Source organism: Colletotrichum scovillei (genome assembly GCF_011075155.1).
Source record: "Colletotrichum scovillei strain TJNH1 chromosome Unknown Contig00001, whole genome shotgun sequence".
NCBI classification, from domain to species: Eukaryota; Fungi; Ascomycota; class Sordariomycetes; order Glomerellales; family Glomerellaceae; genus Colletotrichum; species Colletotrichum scovillei.
Genome location: NW_023336259.1, coordinates 4,403,767 through 4,420,739, shown reverse-complemented (window position 1 = coordinate 4,420,739; position 16,973 = coordinate 4,403,767). Strand labels below are relative to the sequence as shown.

The 16,973-nt window shown below is 54.2% G+C and overlaps 8 protein-coding genes across 8 annotated transcripts; 4 read left to right on the top strand and 4 right to left on the bottom strand.

Moving 5' to 3' along the window:
- Positions 1-10: 10 nt before the first annotated feature.
- On the top strand, positions 11-1,390 carry HER10_EVM0001684 (uncharacterized protein; the record flags this gene model as incomplete). The annotated part of the gene is made up of 2 exons (XM_035471424.1): positions 11-223; positions 260-1,390. The coding sequence occupies 2 exons, from the start codon at positions 11-13 to the stop codon at positions 1,388-1,390; spliced, it is 1,344 nt and encodes a 447-aa protein (XP_035338009.1).
- Positions 1,391-2,543: 1,153 nt separating this feature from the next.
- HER10_EVM0012357 (uncharacterized protein) lies at positions 2,544-4,207 on the top strand (the record flags this gene model as incomplete). The annotated part of the gene is made up of 8 exons (XM_035481753.1): positions 2,544-2,678; positions 2,746-2,774; positions 2,841-2,926; positions 3,275-3,312; positions 3,373-3,410; positions 3,493-3,630; positions 3,680-4,099; positions 4,168-4,207. The coding sequence occupies 8 exons, from the start codon at positions 2,544-2,546 to the stop codon at positions 4,205-4,207; spliced, it is 924 nt and encodes a 307-aa protein (XP_035338998.1).
- Positions 4,208-4,335: 128 nt separating this feature from the next.
- On the bottom strand, positions 4,336-5,991 carry HER10_EVM0010846 (uncharacterized protein; the record flags this gene model as incomplete). The annotated part of the gene is made up of 1 exon (XM_035480293.1): positions 4,336-5,991. The coding sequence occupies one exon, from the start codon at positions 5,989-5,991 to the stop codon at positions 4,336-4,338; it is 1,656 nt and encodes a 551-aa protein (XP_035338874.1).
- Positions 5,992-6,392: 401 nt separating this feature from the next.
- On the bottom strand, positions 6,393-10,085 carry HER10_EVM0003507 (endonuclease/Exonuclease/phosphatase; the record flags this gene model as incomplete). Its single annotated transcript, XM_035473182.1, has 1 exon — positions 6,393-10,085. Exon 1 carries the CDS (start codon positions 9,504-9,506, stop codon positions 6,393-6,395), a length of 3,114 nt encoding a protein of 1,037 aa, XP_035338189.1. The 5' UTR covers positions 9,507-10,085.
- A 293-nt stretch (positions 10,086-10,378) lies between these two features.
- On the top strand, positions 10,379-11,537 carry HER10_EVM0013249 (Dcp1-like decapping family protein). The gene has a single exon (XM_035482613.1). The coding sequence runs from the start codon at positions 10,603-10,605 to the stop codon at positions 11,338-11,340; it is 738 nt and encodes a 245-aa protein (XP_035339088.1). The 5' UTR covers positions 10,379-10,602; the 3' UTR covers positions 11,341-11,537.
- Positions 11,538-11,591: 54 nt separating this feature from the next.
- On the bottom strand, positions 11,592-13,301 carry HER10_EVM0004317 (hob3). Its single transcript, XM_035473966.1, has 7 exons — positions 13,071-13,301; positions 12,915-12,965; positions 12,810-12,855; positions 12,660-12,733; positions 12,442-12,589; positions 12,328-12,386; positions 11,592-12,276 (listed from the first exon to the last, which is right to left on the bottom strand). Exons 1-7 carry the CDS (start codon positions 13,081-13,083, stop codon positions 11,882-11,884), a joined length of 786 nt encoding a protein of 261 aa, XP_035338257.1. The 5' UTR covers positions 13,084-13,301; the 3' UTR covers positions 11,592-11,881.
- Positions 13,302-13,674: 373 nt separating this feature from the next.
- Positions 13,675-16,724, bottom strand: HER10_EVM0000964 (ELP3 family histone acetyltransferase). The gene is made up of 2 exons (XM_035470728.1): positions 16,271-16,724; positions 13,675-16,212 (listed from the first exon to the last, which is right to left on the bottom strand). The coding sequence occupies exons 1-2, from the start codon at positions 16,563-16,565 to the stop codon at positions 14,780-14,782; spliced, it is 1,728 nt and encodes a 575-aa protein (XP_035337943.1). The 5' UTR covers positions 16,566-16,724; the 3' UTR covers positions 13,675-14,779.
- On the top strand, positions 13,888-14,490 carry HER10_EVM0002570 (peptidyl-tRNA hydrolase; the record flags this gene model as incomplete). The annotated part of the gene is made up of 1 exon (XM_035472276.1): positions 13,888-14,490. The coding sequence occupies one exon, from the start codon at positions 13,888-13,890 to the stop codon at positions 14,488-14,490; it is 603 nt and encodes a 200-aa protein (XP_035338102.1).
- Positions 16,725-16,973: the final 249 nt, after the last annotated feature.

Sequence of the window (16,973 nt, the reverse complement as noted above, 5' to 3'; positions counted from 1 at the left end):
TCACTTCAAGATGACTGGGCTGCAAAACCTCCCCACTGAGGTGGTTCTACACATTGGTTCTTACCTGTGTCCCAAATATACGTCCGGCAAGAAACTCCTTCACAACCTCAACAACGACCGGCTCATCCAAAGGGAACTTTGCGGTCAACGTCAGGCGCTTGTCTCCTTGACACGTACATCCCGTCGCCACTACAAACTATTCACATCGTTCTTATATGAATCCGTCAGTGTCCATAGCGGACTCAACGCCCCTCGACAGTGGCTGTCGCTCATGAAGACCCTCTCGCAAAACGAGGATCTTTGTCGGCTAGTCAAGCAGCTGTACATCCACCTCGACGGTGAGCATGCGCTGTCATCCACTGATGATGCCGATTATGAGTATTTCACGGACTTGATCGCACTGCAGGCTTGGCTGAAGAAGGCTTCTTTGCCTGCGGCGATGCACTCCTTCAATACCTTTGAGCTGTCCTCTGCTGTTCTTTTCACCCTCGTCAACAATGCCCAAGACTTCATCTTGTCTGCAGAACCGCTATCTCTTTCCGGAATCTTGGATGCCATCCACGACATGGACGAGATTGTCTCAACCCAACAGACCAACAAGTCAACAATGTCCTCCTTGAAGTCTTTCTCTATGAGAAAAACGTATACCGATGCAGAAAGCCATTGGGCTTGGCCTCGCGAGAGACTGTTCAACGCAAGGTTCATTGACGGAGCGAAAAACCTGAAAGAGTCGTACATCATTGGCACAGCTCTCCAGTTCCACAACTGGTCATCGACGCATCTGACAACCCTCGCCTTTAACGACAGTTCAATGCCGCTCGGCATTCTTGCCAATGCCATTCGAGCCTGTCCTAGACTGGAACGATTCTTTTGGAAGAAGCCGATACGGAGAGACATGCATCCCTACGCAGTCCACCCGTGGCTGATTCTGGGGGCTCTGGGAATACGTCGGGCCACTATCCGCACTCTGGTCATCGACTTCAACGGAACCTGTGAAACTGACTTGCAGAGCCCCGCCTTCGAGCTCAGCACCTTCACAAGACTGGAGGAGGCCTGGGTGGACATCAGCGTCTTTGAATCGAACAAAGCCAACTTTACAGACGCAAGCTCTGATCCGCTCAATCCGACCGTTGTGGAGGGAAGCCCTCTGATCCGAACCTTGCCGCCTTCACTCCGAAAGCTGCACATATCCGGTTCTATGAATGACTTCATCTTCGATGAGGTTCTTTGGCTGACCAGACCTCGCAACCACGAACCCCGCCATGTCCCGGCGGAATTCGCGCTTGATGGAGGCTATCTGGATGGCGACATGTTCAAGCTGTGGGATTACCGCAACGACTATGAACATATCCCGACAGCCGATTTGGATCCTCAACCTTTCCTATGGTAAAGAGTTGCGAATCAGACGATGACGATCAAGACGCTTTTGGGATGAGAGAAGAACACTAATTATGATTCGGGTTTACTTTTTCTTCAGGGTATGGATGGGAGGGGGAGTCGAGTGGCAGGGACAATGCGTGGCTGATACAGACGACGGACAGAGGCGTCGCGGCTTTGGGCCAAGGTCCAAGCTGGGGATATCAGGAAACAAAGCATGCCATTGCCACAGAGCATTCCCCCATTCCAGGAACAGTTCCGTGCTTTCAGGGTTGTCAGTGTATAATACTTTCGTTTCTTCAGAGTCGTCAATCACGTTTTTGCTTGTTTCCAAACACCACTGCAGTCTTGCAGAAGCCTACATGTAGTCCACTGCTGCCACAGTCAACTTCGGGTTTGTGACTTCAATGTTAGGGGACATGCTTAGCTCTAAGATACATGAGTAAGGGTTGCGATTGGAGTCTGAGAGATCGAGCGCTGGCTCGGAATGGGAGTTCTAGATGGGCGAAGAGAGTATTTAGCTAAGAACAACTCATTGCGAAGGTTGCCGGGTGGCTAGGTTTTAGGAGAATTGCTGACTAGGATCATAGGACACGGGATTGATGTAGCTGAGTAGATGTTCTGCATCTGATCGTCCGATTAGTGGACTCTTCGCTAAACAAACCCTGCCATCTGCCAGGATACAACTCTCCTATGAAGAACTAAGATTTCCGACAACCTACAACACCGCCCTTCCATAGCAATATCCTCAAGCCTAGGCAGAGTGGGCCTTAACTCAATAGTTCGAAACATGAGGGCCTGGCAGTGCTTCTCTCTATTACTCTAGCAGGTCACATGCAAACTCGGCACTTTCAGAGGGCTGAAGACAAGAAAGGACTCTAGACTCAACATTTCCGGCGGGCAGGGATCACCGGCAAGGAAGGAGGAAAGACGGACGCACAATGGTCTGATACGCGCCGCACAATATGCAGTTGGAACTTAGGAAGAGGAACCAACCATTTTCAAGTGACGGTGGATAAGTCGCCAAGCTGCGGGGGTTTCTTGTCGACGGAAATCTCGCTACAAATATCTCGCAGCTGTTCTCAGCATCAACGAGCGGTCTTGGAAGCTTTTCTTGGCTCAAATATTGTTCTCCAGCGTCGATAACACGACGTACTAGATTCAAAATGTCAAGTCCATCACCGCACGCTTCGGCGAGCCCAAGGAACGAATCGCAAGATTCGCCGGCAGCTCCCACAGCCACTGAGCCCGTCGCCGCTACGATCGAGCCTGCAGCGATTGACGTCGATGATGAAGCAAGCGTACGTCTGCACGGTACTCTGGTACATTAATCATGGGGACTAATGACTAGGTCTTACGGGTGGCTAGGAAAATGCGTCCACAATTGATGATCAAATGTACGCAAGCCTCACTGCTTCCTTCCAAGTTCTGGGCTCTTGGAGACAAGGGGCTAACCGTCGCAGGTCCTCATACACAGCCTCGCTCACGTCTTCAGTCGTGGATTACCCGACAGAGTACGGCCGCCGGTACCATGCGTTCCGCGCTGGAGGTATGTCAAAGGAGCCTTGGGGTCACTATGCAGAGCTCCACGAACGCTCTGGTCTTCATCATTACTAACAGAAAGTAGCGTACAACTTTCCTAATGACGAGGTCTTAGCCCTTCTTTGTCGCTGGAAATGATGCCTGGGCTGAACATTCGGGTGTAGGACGAAATGGACCGCCTCGATTTGGTGCACACGTTGATGGTCAAGACCATTGGAAACAAACTATTCCTTGCGCCTATCAACCAAGCAAAACTGCATCGCGTTCTGGATGTTGGTACTGGGACTGGCATTTGTACGTTGTAATACGCTGCTTTGCAATCTGTCCGCCGTCTTCAAAGTTCTGATACCTATAGGGTCCATCGAGATGGGAGACCTGTTCCCGGAAGCCGAGGTACGGTGGCTTTTACCTCACCTGCAACCCGTATGGAGAAGAGTACTAAGAGTTTCTTAGATCATCGGCAACGATCTGAGTGCCATCCAGCCAAAGTGGTATGTCCACCAGCACCAAGGCATTAATTCAAACATGCCAGAACCCATAAAATAGCGGTTCGCTAAGAGTTTATCGCAACAGGGTCCCGCCGAATGTCAAGTTCGAAATAGATGATGTCGAGAGCGAGTGGGTTGGGCAGAACAAGTACGACTTCATCTTCAGTCGATACCTGTCCGGCTCGCTAGCAGACTGGCCAACCTACGTCAACAGGGTATCTCAGTAAGTTCCCGGATCTTAAAGCTCCCATACTTTCTAACAGCGTGGCCAGAAATCTCAATCCTGGCGGTTGGGCCGAATTTCAGGACTGGAGCTTCATGCTCCAAAGCGACGACGGCACGCTCAAGGACACCGCCATCCAGCGCTGGGCTGACACCTTCATGGACGCATGCAAGGTATTCGGACGCGACGCCCAGATCGGTCCCAAGCTTAAAGACCTGGTACAAGATAACACCGACCTCATCAACGTCCACCACGTGCCCTTCAAGATCCCCAATGGTCCCTGGCCCAAGGACGTACATCTCAGGGACCTTGGGATGTGTAACTTGATTCAACTGCTCGAAGGGCTTGAGGGATTCTCGCTCAAGCTGCTCTGTGGAGGTCTTGCATGGACAAAGGAGGAAGTCCTTGTCCTGTGCTCCCAAGTTCGTGAGGAGCTGAAATCGGGCAAGGTACATGCGTGGTATCATTAGTAAGTTGTTGCCATGAGATGAGATGAGATGCTCAAGCAGCTGGGCGGTTTGCTGACTCTATGCGCAGTGACGTTGTTTATGGACAGAAGCCTGAGAAGGAAGAATAAGGGCCAGATGATGTGTTGCATAAAGTATTCAGCTCCCTCACATGGCAAATGCAAAGGCATATCTTTAAGAGTCGCAGGTGATGGGAACAGAACATAGTACATAGTATGCTCTCGGCGCGGCATCTAGATCACAGCTCATCCTTCACCCTCTCCTCCTCAGTCATCCCAGTCTTCTGACGCTCCACACAAGTCCAACCAGACTCAACCGTTTTCGTGACCAAGGGAAACCTACAGAAAGGAGTCTTACCCTCCGCCACCTCACCTTCAGCCAGTCCCATAACAACAGGATTCAACGTCTCCGGCGCGACCCCCTCCTCAACCCACCGCCTCAAAGCATCCAAAGCCCTCAAAGGAAACCCAGCCCCTCTAGGCGCAGCACAATGCGTAGTCCCAGGAACCTCAAAGAACCTGAAGTACCTCTCGGTCTCAACTCGTTCTTCTCTCCCTCCATCATCCTCTAAGACCTTGCCATAATACCGCCTCATGGCATTGATCGTGATAGCTTCATCATTGATAGAATGCCACGCAATCATCTTCCCCCCAGCCTCCCTGAATCTTCTTAGATCAGGGTCATCGCTCCCAATCATATCCCCAAACTCCTTCACCGTCTCCCTGAATAGCCGAGCAAACTCCCGCCTCGTCATACTCGCCGGATCATACCCAGCATCCTTCTTCGCCAACAACCGAATCCAATCCGTAGCAATCGTGAACGGCCTTCCACGACACCTCGCGCCCTCACAAACAGTATTTCCCAACGCCATCAACCCCGTCGCAGCAGTCCCCGCCGTCGATCCCGGAAACAAACTCCGTCCCTCCTCATCAACAGGACCCCCCAACAAAGCCTCAGCAACAACAACCGCTCCCTCGGAAACCTTCCCCTTGACCCCTTCACACTCAATCTCCCTCCCAAGCACCACTCTCGGCTCAAACGCACATAAATCGTCCCTCGCAATAACCCCATCCTTGACTCCATCCTTCCCATCACAGGCCTCGATCGCAGCTTTCTGTATAGCCTCCATCTCGCAAGCGGAAGGATACACACCCATCTCGTTCATCACCACCTGCGGCCAGAACATCCCCATCAGCAACGCGGGAAAACTGACTGCTGGGCACCCGACGAGAATCCCGTCATAAGCCCCCGGAAACCGCTGCGCCATGGCGAGACCTTGTCTTCCGCCGGTAGAGCACCCGCTCCAGTACGCAAAGTCGGGCTTCTTGCCGTAATACTCTGCTGCGACGTGTTTTCCAATGAGCGTCATCTCATGCAACCCCCTATGCGCGAAGTTCTCCAACGCCTCAAGATTCGGTTTCCCATCTTTGAATAGCCATGAGTCTGCTGTACCGTACGGGTTATGCTCGTACCCCCCATCCGTAGCAGCAACAGCGTATCCTGAAGCGGTATACCCCGCCATCACATCGTCGCCAATTTCACCCGCCAACCACCCGCCGCCACCGATGCCCAGAAAGCGAGCGTTGTAGGCGTCTTGGAGAGGCAGCCAGATGTGAACTGTGACGACAGAGTGCGAGTTGGGGCGGGTGTATGAGATGGTGACGTTACATGTCGTCACGCCTTCCGGGGGCACGAGTGCAGCTTCGGGTTTCCATCCTGAGTTTTGTGTGAAGTTTGTGAAGTGTTTGGCGGTTGTGGAGTGATGTGTGAGGTCTCCGACTTGAGGGAATGAGAAGGACGTCGGTGAACAGGGTTTTGCGGCAACGTGGACTGAGGTGGCTAACGTTAAGCCGACTAAGGAGAGTAAACCGGCCATCTTAAGTCTAGAGACCATCGTTCGGATGAAGCGTCTGCGCAAAGGAGAGAGGTACTTGCCTATCCTCAAGCTTGACGGATCGTAGCCATGAACAGTGATACTGGATATATAAGCGACGTCTCGCTTAGTTCGTACATCGTACTCGTATGCTTAAGCGATGAGGAGTAGACGACGTCGACTGTGGAGTCACGGGGTCCGCGCAGAGTCCGACTTTGTAGCACCATGAATCCCTGTTGACGATCGTCTACGGACTACTCCGTAGGAGATCGTCAGTCAGTATCCGTACGAGAGCTTCACCTTGCAAGGCAATTAAGTAATTTGTATGTAAACCACAGTAAAGATGGTAGCATGCCAACAGGTATCATTCCTCTACGTCTATCATTCACAAAAGTAAAATAACACCATCAACACCTCGTTGTCTAGCCATCCTCGAGCGGCCTCCTCACAAAGATCTCCAAAGCCCCCCTCATCTTCTCCTCAACAGCCTTCCTCTCCTTATCCTTGGCAGGCAACCCCACCCGGCACACAGCCTTGCCAAACACCTCGCCCACCCTCCTCTCGCGAAGACGCCGTCTCGCCAACGCAGCCTCGGCAGCCGCATTGCCGCCCGTGAGCCGTCTAAAGCTGAGACTCCGCCTATTGGGCTTCTGCATAGTCAGCGCCTCGACCTCTGACCGTGAGATGGGGGCCATCTCCGCGACCACCTTGGACAACGTCGCCGTGAGAAAGACGAAGGCGATGTTATGGTTTGGCGCCGTGGCGAGGATGTCCAGCACCGCAGTCTTGTCGTCTTCGACTTCGGGTGGTAACCGTGCTGCAGCCGCGCCCAGGTGGGGGATGGCGACTTCGATCTTGGCCCAGAGGGCTGCGGTGATGATGCCGTCAGTCAGGCCGCTGAGGAAGAGAAGCAGGACCTCGGCGAGTACTTCGAGGCGGTAGAGCGATGGGACTTCAACGGGAAGCGCTTCGACAAGGGGTTGGTCATTGTCCAGTGCCTCGATTAAAGCAATAATCTGGCTGTCGCGAGACTCTTTGTCTTTGAACAGCCATGCAGTCTCGTCAAAGGGCCAGCCGGGCTTGTCAGCCGGGATGACATGTTCCTCAATCATGTTTGCTTCCGCGATGGCGCGAAGCATCATCACCTCGACGGCTTCTGTGAGCTTGAAGAGCTCCTTGGGAGCAGCGCAGCGGACGTCGAGATCGTATGGGATGGCCCCAGAGCTCTTGCCATCCCTAGATTTCATGAATGCCCGAATGCCTCCGTCAGGAATACGGATGAGCTCATCTATCGAGCGACCGAAACACGTCGGAAGCCACGAAGCGCGGACTGGAATGAAATGGTCTCTGCCGTCTTCAACCCGCAGAACCAGAATGTCCTCAAGAGTTGACCGGCCGTCGTTGAGGGCTCGGACATGGGAAATGTCGCTAACGTATATCTCCAAAACACCACTGACCGTCTCGCCGGGTTCTAAGGTGACCTCGTCGCCCAAATCTGGCGACTCCTCTCCACTGTCGTCCGCGGCTGTCCGTTTAAACGATGAGCTTAGCCAGGCTGGTGGGCTCGAAGCCTCAGAATCCTCCTCAATTGTGGGTTTCTCAACAAAGGCAAACTTGGCCGGCACTCGTCCAGTGTTTGCAATTGTCAACGTCGCCGTGTGTTTGCATCGGTAGGCAACATCCCCAAAGTCGACAGCTTCGCCCAGGTCCACCCCATCCTCACCCTTGGCTTGCATATCTGGGTTGTCGAGGATGACAGTGACGAGAGGTCGTCCCTCGTTCTCGGCACGATCCAGCTCCTTTGCAACTTCGGCGTGGACTTTAGCCTTGAGATCCGGCACCACCGCATCGTAGTCGAGCGTGAAGATGGAGATGATGGGCTTGTGGTCTGAGGAAATGATCCGCTGGTGTGAAGTGTAGATATCGAGCTGTATCCTGTCCGTGAAACCTTCCTTGGTAACAACTTCTTCTGGTTCGTTATCATCTTCTTCATATTCGTCGTAGTCGAGGCCAGCTTCGCCCGTAGGCACCTCCTCGCCGTCCGCATCCGGGTCGTAGCTGAACAGGACGTCGTCGTCATCGGTCGCATGGTCGATACCCCGCGCTGTCATCTCCTCGTCCTTTTTCTTTGCCTCCTCGGCCTCCTTGACCCTTTTCTCATACTCCTCCCTGTCCTTTCTTGTTCTGTACAAAATACGATCGCACCAACTCGGGGCTCTTTGTTTCTCGCTCGAGTCAAAGAGACTGATGGTCCCGACGTCGTACTTGTACGAGGGCAGGAAAGTGATTTGTCCTTCGCGCCAGCCGTCGTGGAAGGCCTTCTTCTCCTTGATTATCCTCCTTAGTTGATCATGTGGCAGAAGAGAGTCCAAGGTTGCTTGCAACGACGCAGGATCGTCACTTGGGTCAGGCAAAAAGTCGTCTGGATCTGGCAGGGAGCTTGACGAATCATCGAAACTAGCTTCTGAAGAAAGAGTCGTTTCGATCGTTGAGGTGTCGTCATCTGTGTAGTCACTCTTCTTTGCGCTCTTGACCACCAGAACCTCCTCACCGGCGATCACTTTGCGCCCCCTCTTGTCCAGGTCGTACTCGCCACGGGTGTGTAGTTGAAGCAGGCGCCGGATATCATTACCGGGCAGTCCATCCACGCGGAAGTTCAAGTCACCCACCCAGAAGGCAAAGTCCTCGTCGCCAATCTTCTCCGGCTCGGCATCATTCTCTCCTGCCAGATTGATGGGGTCAAACTGTGTCCTTGTCAATATTTGACCAACGTCCCACAATCTCCGGTCCAGGTACGTCTGCTCCGCGCCGCTAGCCAGGTGGCAGTTGACAAAGACCATGCGTGTCGTCTCCCCGAGCAACATCCGCGTAGTGACAGCTCCCTTGTTCCCCAGGTATCCAAAGAGGCCCGTTCCGACAGAGACTGTGCTCACGTTGCTGACTGTAGGTGCTACTTCAGGGGAAGCATAAGCCAACAGCAGCAGACCAGACATTTGCTCTGCGGCAACGAGCTCGTATCCATCCGGCATGGCTTCTTCCAGAGCTTCTTTCCACTTTTTCATGGGTCCTTGGTCAGATGCCATGCGGTTCATGTAGTCCCTCGCCATGTTCAGGTCTACAATCTCCTGCAAGCCCAGGACGTACAGTCCGACCTTGTCGCCTCCGACCAAGTGTACCGAGGCATTCGGATCTTGCTCTTCGGTCGCATCCTTGGCTAGTTCCTTGGTTCCGTCCTTGGCGGCCGGCGGGGGGTCCGTCTCTACCGTATCGTGATCGGCAACGTTGAGCCTCGAGAGCGTTGTGTCGAGGCCATACCCGTCAACAAACCAGCTCGCCAAGTCCTTGTCGGTGCCAGGACACGCAGCCACGTTCCATGTTCCAATCTTGACCCGGATCCGGTGTGGCCGTACGTACTCTGCCCGACGGGCGTAGACGGCACGAGCAAGGGACTGCGGCGTGGACGAGAGGTCGACGGGGTCTGATGTCGTGGAGGGGATGGTCTCGGAAGGGGGCGCCATCGCGGGAGCCGAAGCCATGCGCTGGTTGCTGCTGAGATGCGAGCGAGCGTGCAGAAGTCGTAGTTTCGAGAGGTCCCTAGAGAAAGGGAGCTCTAGGGGTCTAAGGGGGTATTATTTGACGAGGTCAGGGGACGGCGCTGGCAGCGGCGGCGGCGGCGGCTAAGAGGGGTGAGACAAGAGGCCGGTCCAGGGTCCTCTGCTTTGGTGTGTCTGTTGTTGGTCGTCGATCAGTCCGGCGTGGCCCGGCGCATGATGTTCGTATTTTGAGCGTGGCTACGAGTCGTCGTAAGTGAGGTCACGGACCAGGATGGCTTCAGTTATGCGCAGGAGTCGACCAGGCGCGAGAGGTAGTCGAAGTAGTAGTCAGTGGGATAGCCTGGATGCTGGATGAAACTTGGATGCCCTGGAAATGTACGGACGAGCCGGAGCAGAGAGGAGACTGGAGGGGGAGAAGATGAACAAGGTCTGAACAGTTCTTGAAGTCGTTAAAGAAGTTTGTTCAATAAGATGTTGTAGAAAGTATCCCGGTACCAGGTATGGAGTATCAGTAGAGAAAGGGAGGAAAAAGAGACTGGGGAAGGGAAAGATTGTCGCCGGGATCTCTCATCCACAGATTCCCGTCGTCGGACGCCTCGTTTCTGGGTCGCAGGACCGGTGACGTGCATCTTTTTTCGGGGGGGTCGCACCTCACAGTGACTGACAGCGCTGCGCTGGAATGACAGGGGGTTTGCTAGGGGACCCCTCTGCATTTCTGCACTGCCACAGCGCTGGGATTGGCGGGGTAGACTCGCTTGCTTTATCGCGATAAGGCTCCGATAAGCCGATAAGACACCTGCGGCCTGAAGACGGGAGAGTTCCACCTCGCACACTGACCTCATCCGCACCTCTTCCGAAGCACCAAGCTTCACCTTACTCACCTTACACCTTACAAATTGACAACACCACAACCTCCAACTTCACGATACCTGCTTACTTTCTTTGCCGACAACACTCCCCGACCCCAAGGACTTGCTAATCGACTCTACGATTCACATACAAACACCAACCCGAATCTAAGCTCACATTCGTACAGCAACACCAAATAGACAGACAAACACACATCACCAACACCATAATGTCCCGATCAACCCCCCGTCGACGCGGCGGCGGCCACGCCCGCCACTCCTCCCAGGGAAACCCAATCTCCGGCCCCCGCCCCGTCCAATCCGACTACGAATCCGACGCGGCGCACTACATCGACTCCCACCCCGTCCCGGACCCGAACCCAGCCCTCCTCAACCGCACAAACACGGACCTCAACCTCTCCGTCCTCCGCCGCTACCTACCCTCCATAAACTCGACCCTCTCCATCGCCGCCAACGCTGTCGTCTACACCTTCAACCCCACCCTCCCCGGCTGGGACAAGACGGGCATCGAGGGGACCTACTTCCTCTGCATGCAGGATCCCGTTCCCGGCGCGGCACCGAATCCGAGGGCATGTATCTTTGTGTTGAACCGCCGCGGCCTGGAGAATGTGATTCTCGATCTGAGCGAGGTGGACGACTTTGAAGTCATGGACGAGATCTACATCTTCCGTTTGCGCGGGACAAGCGAGGAGGCGGCAGAGGGAACGAACAAAGTCATGGGCATCTGGATCCACGCAGACAAGGAGGACACGCGCGTTATGAACGCCGCCCTCATCTCCGAGACGCTCAAGCACGTCCGCCTCGCCGAGGAGCAGAATGCCGTGGCTGGTTTCGGCGGCCCCGGTGGGCCAGGCGGCGAAGAGGAGCTGGGTCCCGCGATGCAGGCCATTGGCCGGAAGCTGAGCTTGAGCGACCTGTTTGGCGCGCAGAATGGCCTCCAGGGCTAGGAGCCCGCGGTTTATGCCGCGGGGGTCAGGGCGCGGGAGTCTTCGGTGAGGGGATGGGGTATTGCGGAGGGGTCCGATGTGTGGGGAATGGCAAAGATTTGCCTGCGTGGTACCGAGATGAAGAATCTTCAGAGACGTTGAAGTCGGTATTGATGTTGAAGCTGATGATAGACTGGCATGGCGAGGAACGGACTGCACGAAACATCTACTCAGGAGAGTAGAAAAAGGGGACGCTCAGGAGAGCGAAACGGTTGAACCAATGATACCCTTGATTAAGAAAGAAAGAAAAAAGTCATTTTTCATACATGAATGCAAAGTCGTCATGGGACTTGGGTGACTCTCCCAAAGTCCCTCCCGTCGTGACTCGCAAAGTCTAGGAGGCTGCGTTTCTTTTTCTCTATTACAATCCCCAAAAGCCTTGACCCTTCCTAGACCATGCTCGCGTGAAAACTCCCCTCCCATTACCAGCAGACTCTAGAGTGAACCCCATCACCCCAGATTAAGACGCGGAAAGTGAACAAAAACAGAACGAAGGTCTCGCTCATACGGTGCCGCTGATGCTAAGCTCGCGAATCTCCTGCAGCACTTGCTCGACACGCTGATCCAGCTGGCCCTGCGCATACTGTTCTCTCGTATCCGCGTCCAGGTACTGCTGCACCTGTGCCATACGACTGTACGCCTCGGCACAGAAACGCAGCTGGATCTTGACGAGGGCCTCGAAGGTAGGGTCGAGATACGGCACGCGGAGGTCGATGAGCTGAGGAAGTTCCGACGACAGCTGCTCGTTGAGCTGCTCGTAAGCGGCCTTTGCCATTTCCATCTCCTTCTCGGCGCGGGGTAGCTTGGTCACGTCCTTGTCGGGCTTCTCGACGAGCTTCTTGACCTTGGCACGTAGCGCATCGTAGTCGAGAAGCTTGTGGCCGCGCTTCTTGATGCCTGGGAAGGGTCAGCAATTTGACGTGAGAGTGTAGCCTGAGTTGTACCGACATTCGTTTACGTCTGGGAAGTAAGCGCAGAAGCGCGAGATGGGCTCGAGAACGGTTTGCCTAAACGACATGTTAGCCAACATGCCGATACCCGAGTCGTCGCCAGTGATCATACTGGTAAGGGCCATCCAGCGCCTTAATGGTCTCGGCATCAAGGTCCTCCACTGCCTGCTTGTAACTTCTGCTCACGCCGTCCTTCGCGCCAGAGTCTCCGTAAAAGGCGTCTATCGTCTCGGCAATGCGCATCTGGGAAGCAGTCATGGCTGTTGAACAGAGTTAGCCCACAGTGATCCTTGGCAAGGGGGGTCCATAGTAGTAGACCGCCAAACACACCTCGCAATGAATCCAAGTAACCCTTTGCCTCCTTCTGCAACCGCAAGGAAGCCGTCTCCATGGTTCTGAATCGTCTGCCAAGAAAAAAAGTCTCAGTATTTTGATTTGATTCGTCGGGTATCTCGGCCTTGAGGAAAGGGTTTTGCCCACCTCTCTTCCACCTCGTAGTCGCGGTCGTTGGTCTTCTCCACATGGCCTGCCAAGATCAGAACCTCTCCGTATTTCATGACTATAAGTTGGGCAGAAAGGGCTCACCCGTTTTCATCATCACCTGCGTCGTCGCGCGGTTGACATTTTTCTTGAATCCTGTAGCCAAATACCATCAGTCCAGATCCTTTAGTTCTTGATCCTCCATTTGCTTTTGCTCAGGTTGCGCCCGAGGAGGGGTCATCCGAGACTCTCAAGTCGTACCTGCCCACGACATCTTGGCTGTCTTGCTGTGTGTTTCCTCTTCGTACTCGGTGCTAAGGTTCGGAATAAAGATTCGGAGGCACTAGAATGCTCGAGCGGGTAATGTATGTGAACTGATCACTCGGTGGTTTCGGCAGGTATCGTTGTTCGTAGAAAGGCCGTTTCGTCGTCCGGAGTTGAATTGATGGGGGGGGGTGGTGCACTGGGTGGTGGAGGGGGAGAAAGGAAATGCGGTTTTGATTGCGCGGACGAATCACTCAATGCACCTGGAGCACAGCACCTGAACATGCTGGGGAGACCCAACTGCAGCTGGGCAGCGCCCAGAAACGGAAATCGACGTCAGCGAACAGAGGCTTTGGAGCTGCGCCACGTCCTTGTTGGTGCTAGCTCCTCTTAGCGCCGGGTAGCTCTGTGGCTCAGCCCTGTAGGCAGCCTTTTCTTGCTGTGCTTACCTAAGGCCGCTAGAGCCAAGACGGTGGGCGCAAGTGCCGTTTTCCGATTGTTCGCTCCCCGGTGACTCAGCGTTGGTGATTATGTAAGGACTCATTTGTACAGCCGTGCACGAGGCCAATTCTTGCCCAGAAGCTTCTTTGTGCAAACACAAGCTGCAGATACGACTTTTTATGCACATCTTGTTAGACCAGGAGAATGGCCTCAAATTCTTTTATGCTGACGGAGACATGTTCAGTCCAGTCTTTAATAACCTTACAAGTCCCTATATTTCCTAGCCTCTCATTCTAGACATTCAACACCATCATCGCGTCTCAGTTCATTCATCTCATTACATTACACTCAGCATCACAAGAAAGATACCCAAATGAGCGCACCTCGTTTCCTACTCATCAGCCTGGGAAATCCAGAGCCACACTACAACACCCTTCACTCAGCAGGCCACCATGCTCTCAACTCTCTCCAAAAACTCCTGGGCCCCTCTCAACCAGCCTTCCACAGAGGCCGCTTCGGTGGCAGCTCCTGCCTGGCCTCATTCGGGCCTAAATACGCAATGATCCAGAGCCCCTCCGTCATGAACGTAACCGGAAAATGGCTGGCAAAAGCATGGAAAGAAACCCTCGGCACCCGGAACCCAGCAGATCTGAGCCTCATCCTTGTCCACGACGATCTGGAAGAGGAGCTTGGATTCGTCAAAACAAGAAAGTGGAAGAGCAGTCACAGAGGCCACAATGGTATCAAGAGCGTCAACAACTGTCTCCGTGAGGCAGATTACCCAGAGTCAAAATGGGCGAGGATAGCAGTTGGCATTGGACGGCCCGATCAGCGCGATCACTCTACGGTATCTAACTACGTCCTGAAGCGCATGACCAAGGACCAATGGTCTGCCCTCGAGACCAACGGAGGCCCTGGCGTGCTTGAGTGCCTTCTCGCATTCGAGGAGAAGCTTGACGCTGCAGCTGGGAAGTGAAGCATCCGAAGCCTCATCCAGTTCCTATCCTCTACCTCACACCTTCGGCGCACGGTAGCCCATACCCTACCCTGCATCCATTCTGAGCCTTCAACATAAATCGAGGCAACAAGAATGCAGCATGAGACGACGGCCGTTGCCAATGCGCCTCCCGATAGACCTAGGACAAGATTGAGTCTGTCCCTGGTGCCGGGCGCTCAGAGCAAAGCTTCACGTCGTCGGAGCTAGAGGCTATGAAGAAGCCACCGGGCGATTTAATTCGCCATCAGTGAGCGTCTCGTTCCTTACTTCATGTAGCCTCATCGGGCCCAGGCCGCCCATCAAGCCACTTGCTCATGTACGGCCCATCGAGCCAGTACCCGAGCTTAGCATAGTAGCTTCTCACACCTACTCCAGAAATAACACTGATCTTCTCGCTGCCGTGCTCGTCCCTTGCAATTCTCTCTGCCTCCTCCATCAGGAGCGTGCCGAAACCCTGGTGCTGGAATTTCTTCGGGTCTCTGGCGTGTACCGGCACTGCGGTACCGTAAACGTGCAACTCTCTGACCAGACTCGTCGGCTGTCCGACGAGCTCCTCTCGGTACGTGTACTTTTCAGTGCACTTCCGTAGACGCAACAGGGCAACGAGAATGTCCTGCTTGGGGTCCTCGTAGGCAAGGAACGTTTCCCATCCGCCGTTGGCTGTGTAGTCTCGTCGCACCAGCTCGATCTGGTTCGGCCTAATCTTGTTCTTGACCTCGTTGACACCGACCTCGCGCGTCCGCACATCTCGACATGTTGTGCCGAAATCCTTCATTCTTGCCAGTGCCAGTTCACGCAAGTTGCCGTTCTCTACACCAGACGTGACCAAAGGCATGGGGATATCTCTCTGCACTCGGTAAATACGTGTCCATGGCGGGATAAGCGCCAGAATTCGCGCAACCAGATCGATCAAGCCGTTGGGGGTGTAGTTCTGGTAGCGGCCTGTGCGCCATAGCTCGTACAGGCCAGTGCCTCTAATGACGAGAGTCGGGTAAATTTTGAGACCGTCCGTACGGAACGCAGGGCTCTCAAAGTACTCTCGGAACTGGTCCAGATCTCTCTCCATGCCCACGTTGGGCAAATCAGGCATCATGTGACTGACCACCTTGAAACCAGCGTCCTTGGCCAGGCAGAACGTCTCGGCGACAGCGGCAACGGTGTGGCCACGATTCGTGTCTCTTGCAACGTCTTCGTAAAGCGACTGTACTCCAATCTCCAACCTCGTGCAGCCATAGCGTAACATATCTGTCAGATGCGGCTGCCAACAGTAGTCCGGTCTCGTCTCGATTGTTATACCGACGCACTTGATGTTGCTCATTTCGCTAGCCTCAACTGCCTCGTCCACATTCGATGTCTGATACCCACTGAGCGCATTGTGTAGTTGGGCGATAAAGTCCTCCCTGTACGGTACCGGCAGTGACATGAATGTGCCACCCATGATGATGTACTCGACCTTGTCGACTGAGTGACCCAGAGACTTGAGCTGGTCAACACGGCCACGGGCCTGCTCGAAGGGATCGTAACGTGCGCGAATCGCTCGCATCGATGTAGGTTCGTATCCGGTGTAGGATTGTGTGCTGTATTCGAAATCGGAGTCTGGACCGCCGGGGCAGTATACGCAAATGTTACCCGTATAAGCAATGTGCGGGCACCTGTGAGGCTTGCACATGACCGCCACTACGGCGATACCCGACGATGTTCCTAGCAGCTATAGTGAGCATGGGCATGCTCATGAGGGGAATGCAGGGAGGCAACATACGGATTGGCTTGGCAATGAGCTTCGGCAGGATGTATTTCTTGTAGTGCTCAGGAATCGCAGCAATAATGGCTGTAAGCGGCGGGATATTGGCAAGCTTGTGCTTCCTCGAAAACTTGTTGCGCAAAGAATTGAGGTTGAGATCCTTTGGCGGGTTCTTGGGGTCCCTGATAGCTTCGTGGTCTTCGATTAGGGCGTTGGCGACATCTGCACAGCATCGCAGGAAGCGCTCGTTCTCTGGGGGGAGGTTATCGTTCTTGGACCGCCCCTTGGTGACGGTGACGGTAGTGGTCGCCATCTTGAGGGGTATGTGGGTAGTCCGAGTTTGGTGGGCGCTCGTCTCTTTGGTCGTTCGTGCTATTATGGTGGTATCGTTGCAAGTCAAGGCCGATCGCGTGTTTCCCGTAAGTTCGCCCCCGTAGCGTCAAGTCGTCAGAGTCATAAAGTCGGAGTGTCGTTGGGGGTTGGAGAGTTGACTGTGCGATCACTTTGGAAATTTTGGAGGAAACCGTCAAATGCAAGTTGCTGGATGGTGGGGTAGATCAGCCACAGCTTCACCCATTTGGAGACGCCACACGTCAAATCTGCATGTTAAAGTCGGTACGTACCGTACGTACCATTTGACGCAGGAGGGGTGTGGCAGGCACAGCTGGCAGGGTGCCCTTCGGTGCCTTCCCAATGTTCCCATCTTTGAGCCGTGCTGATT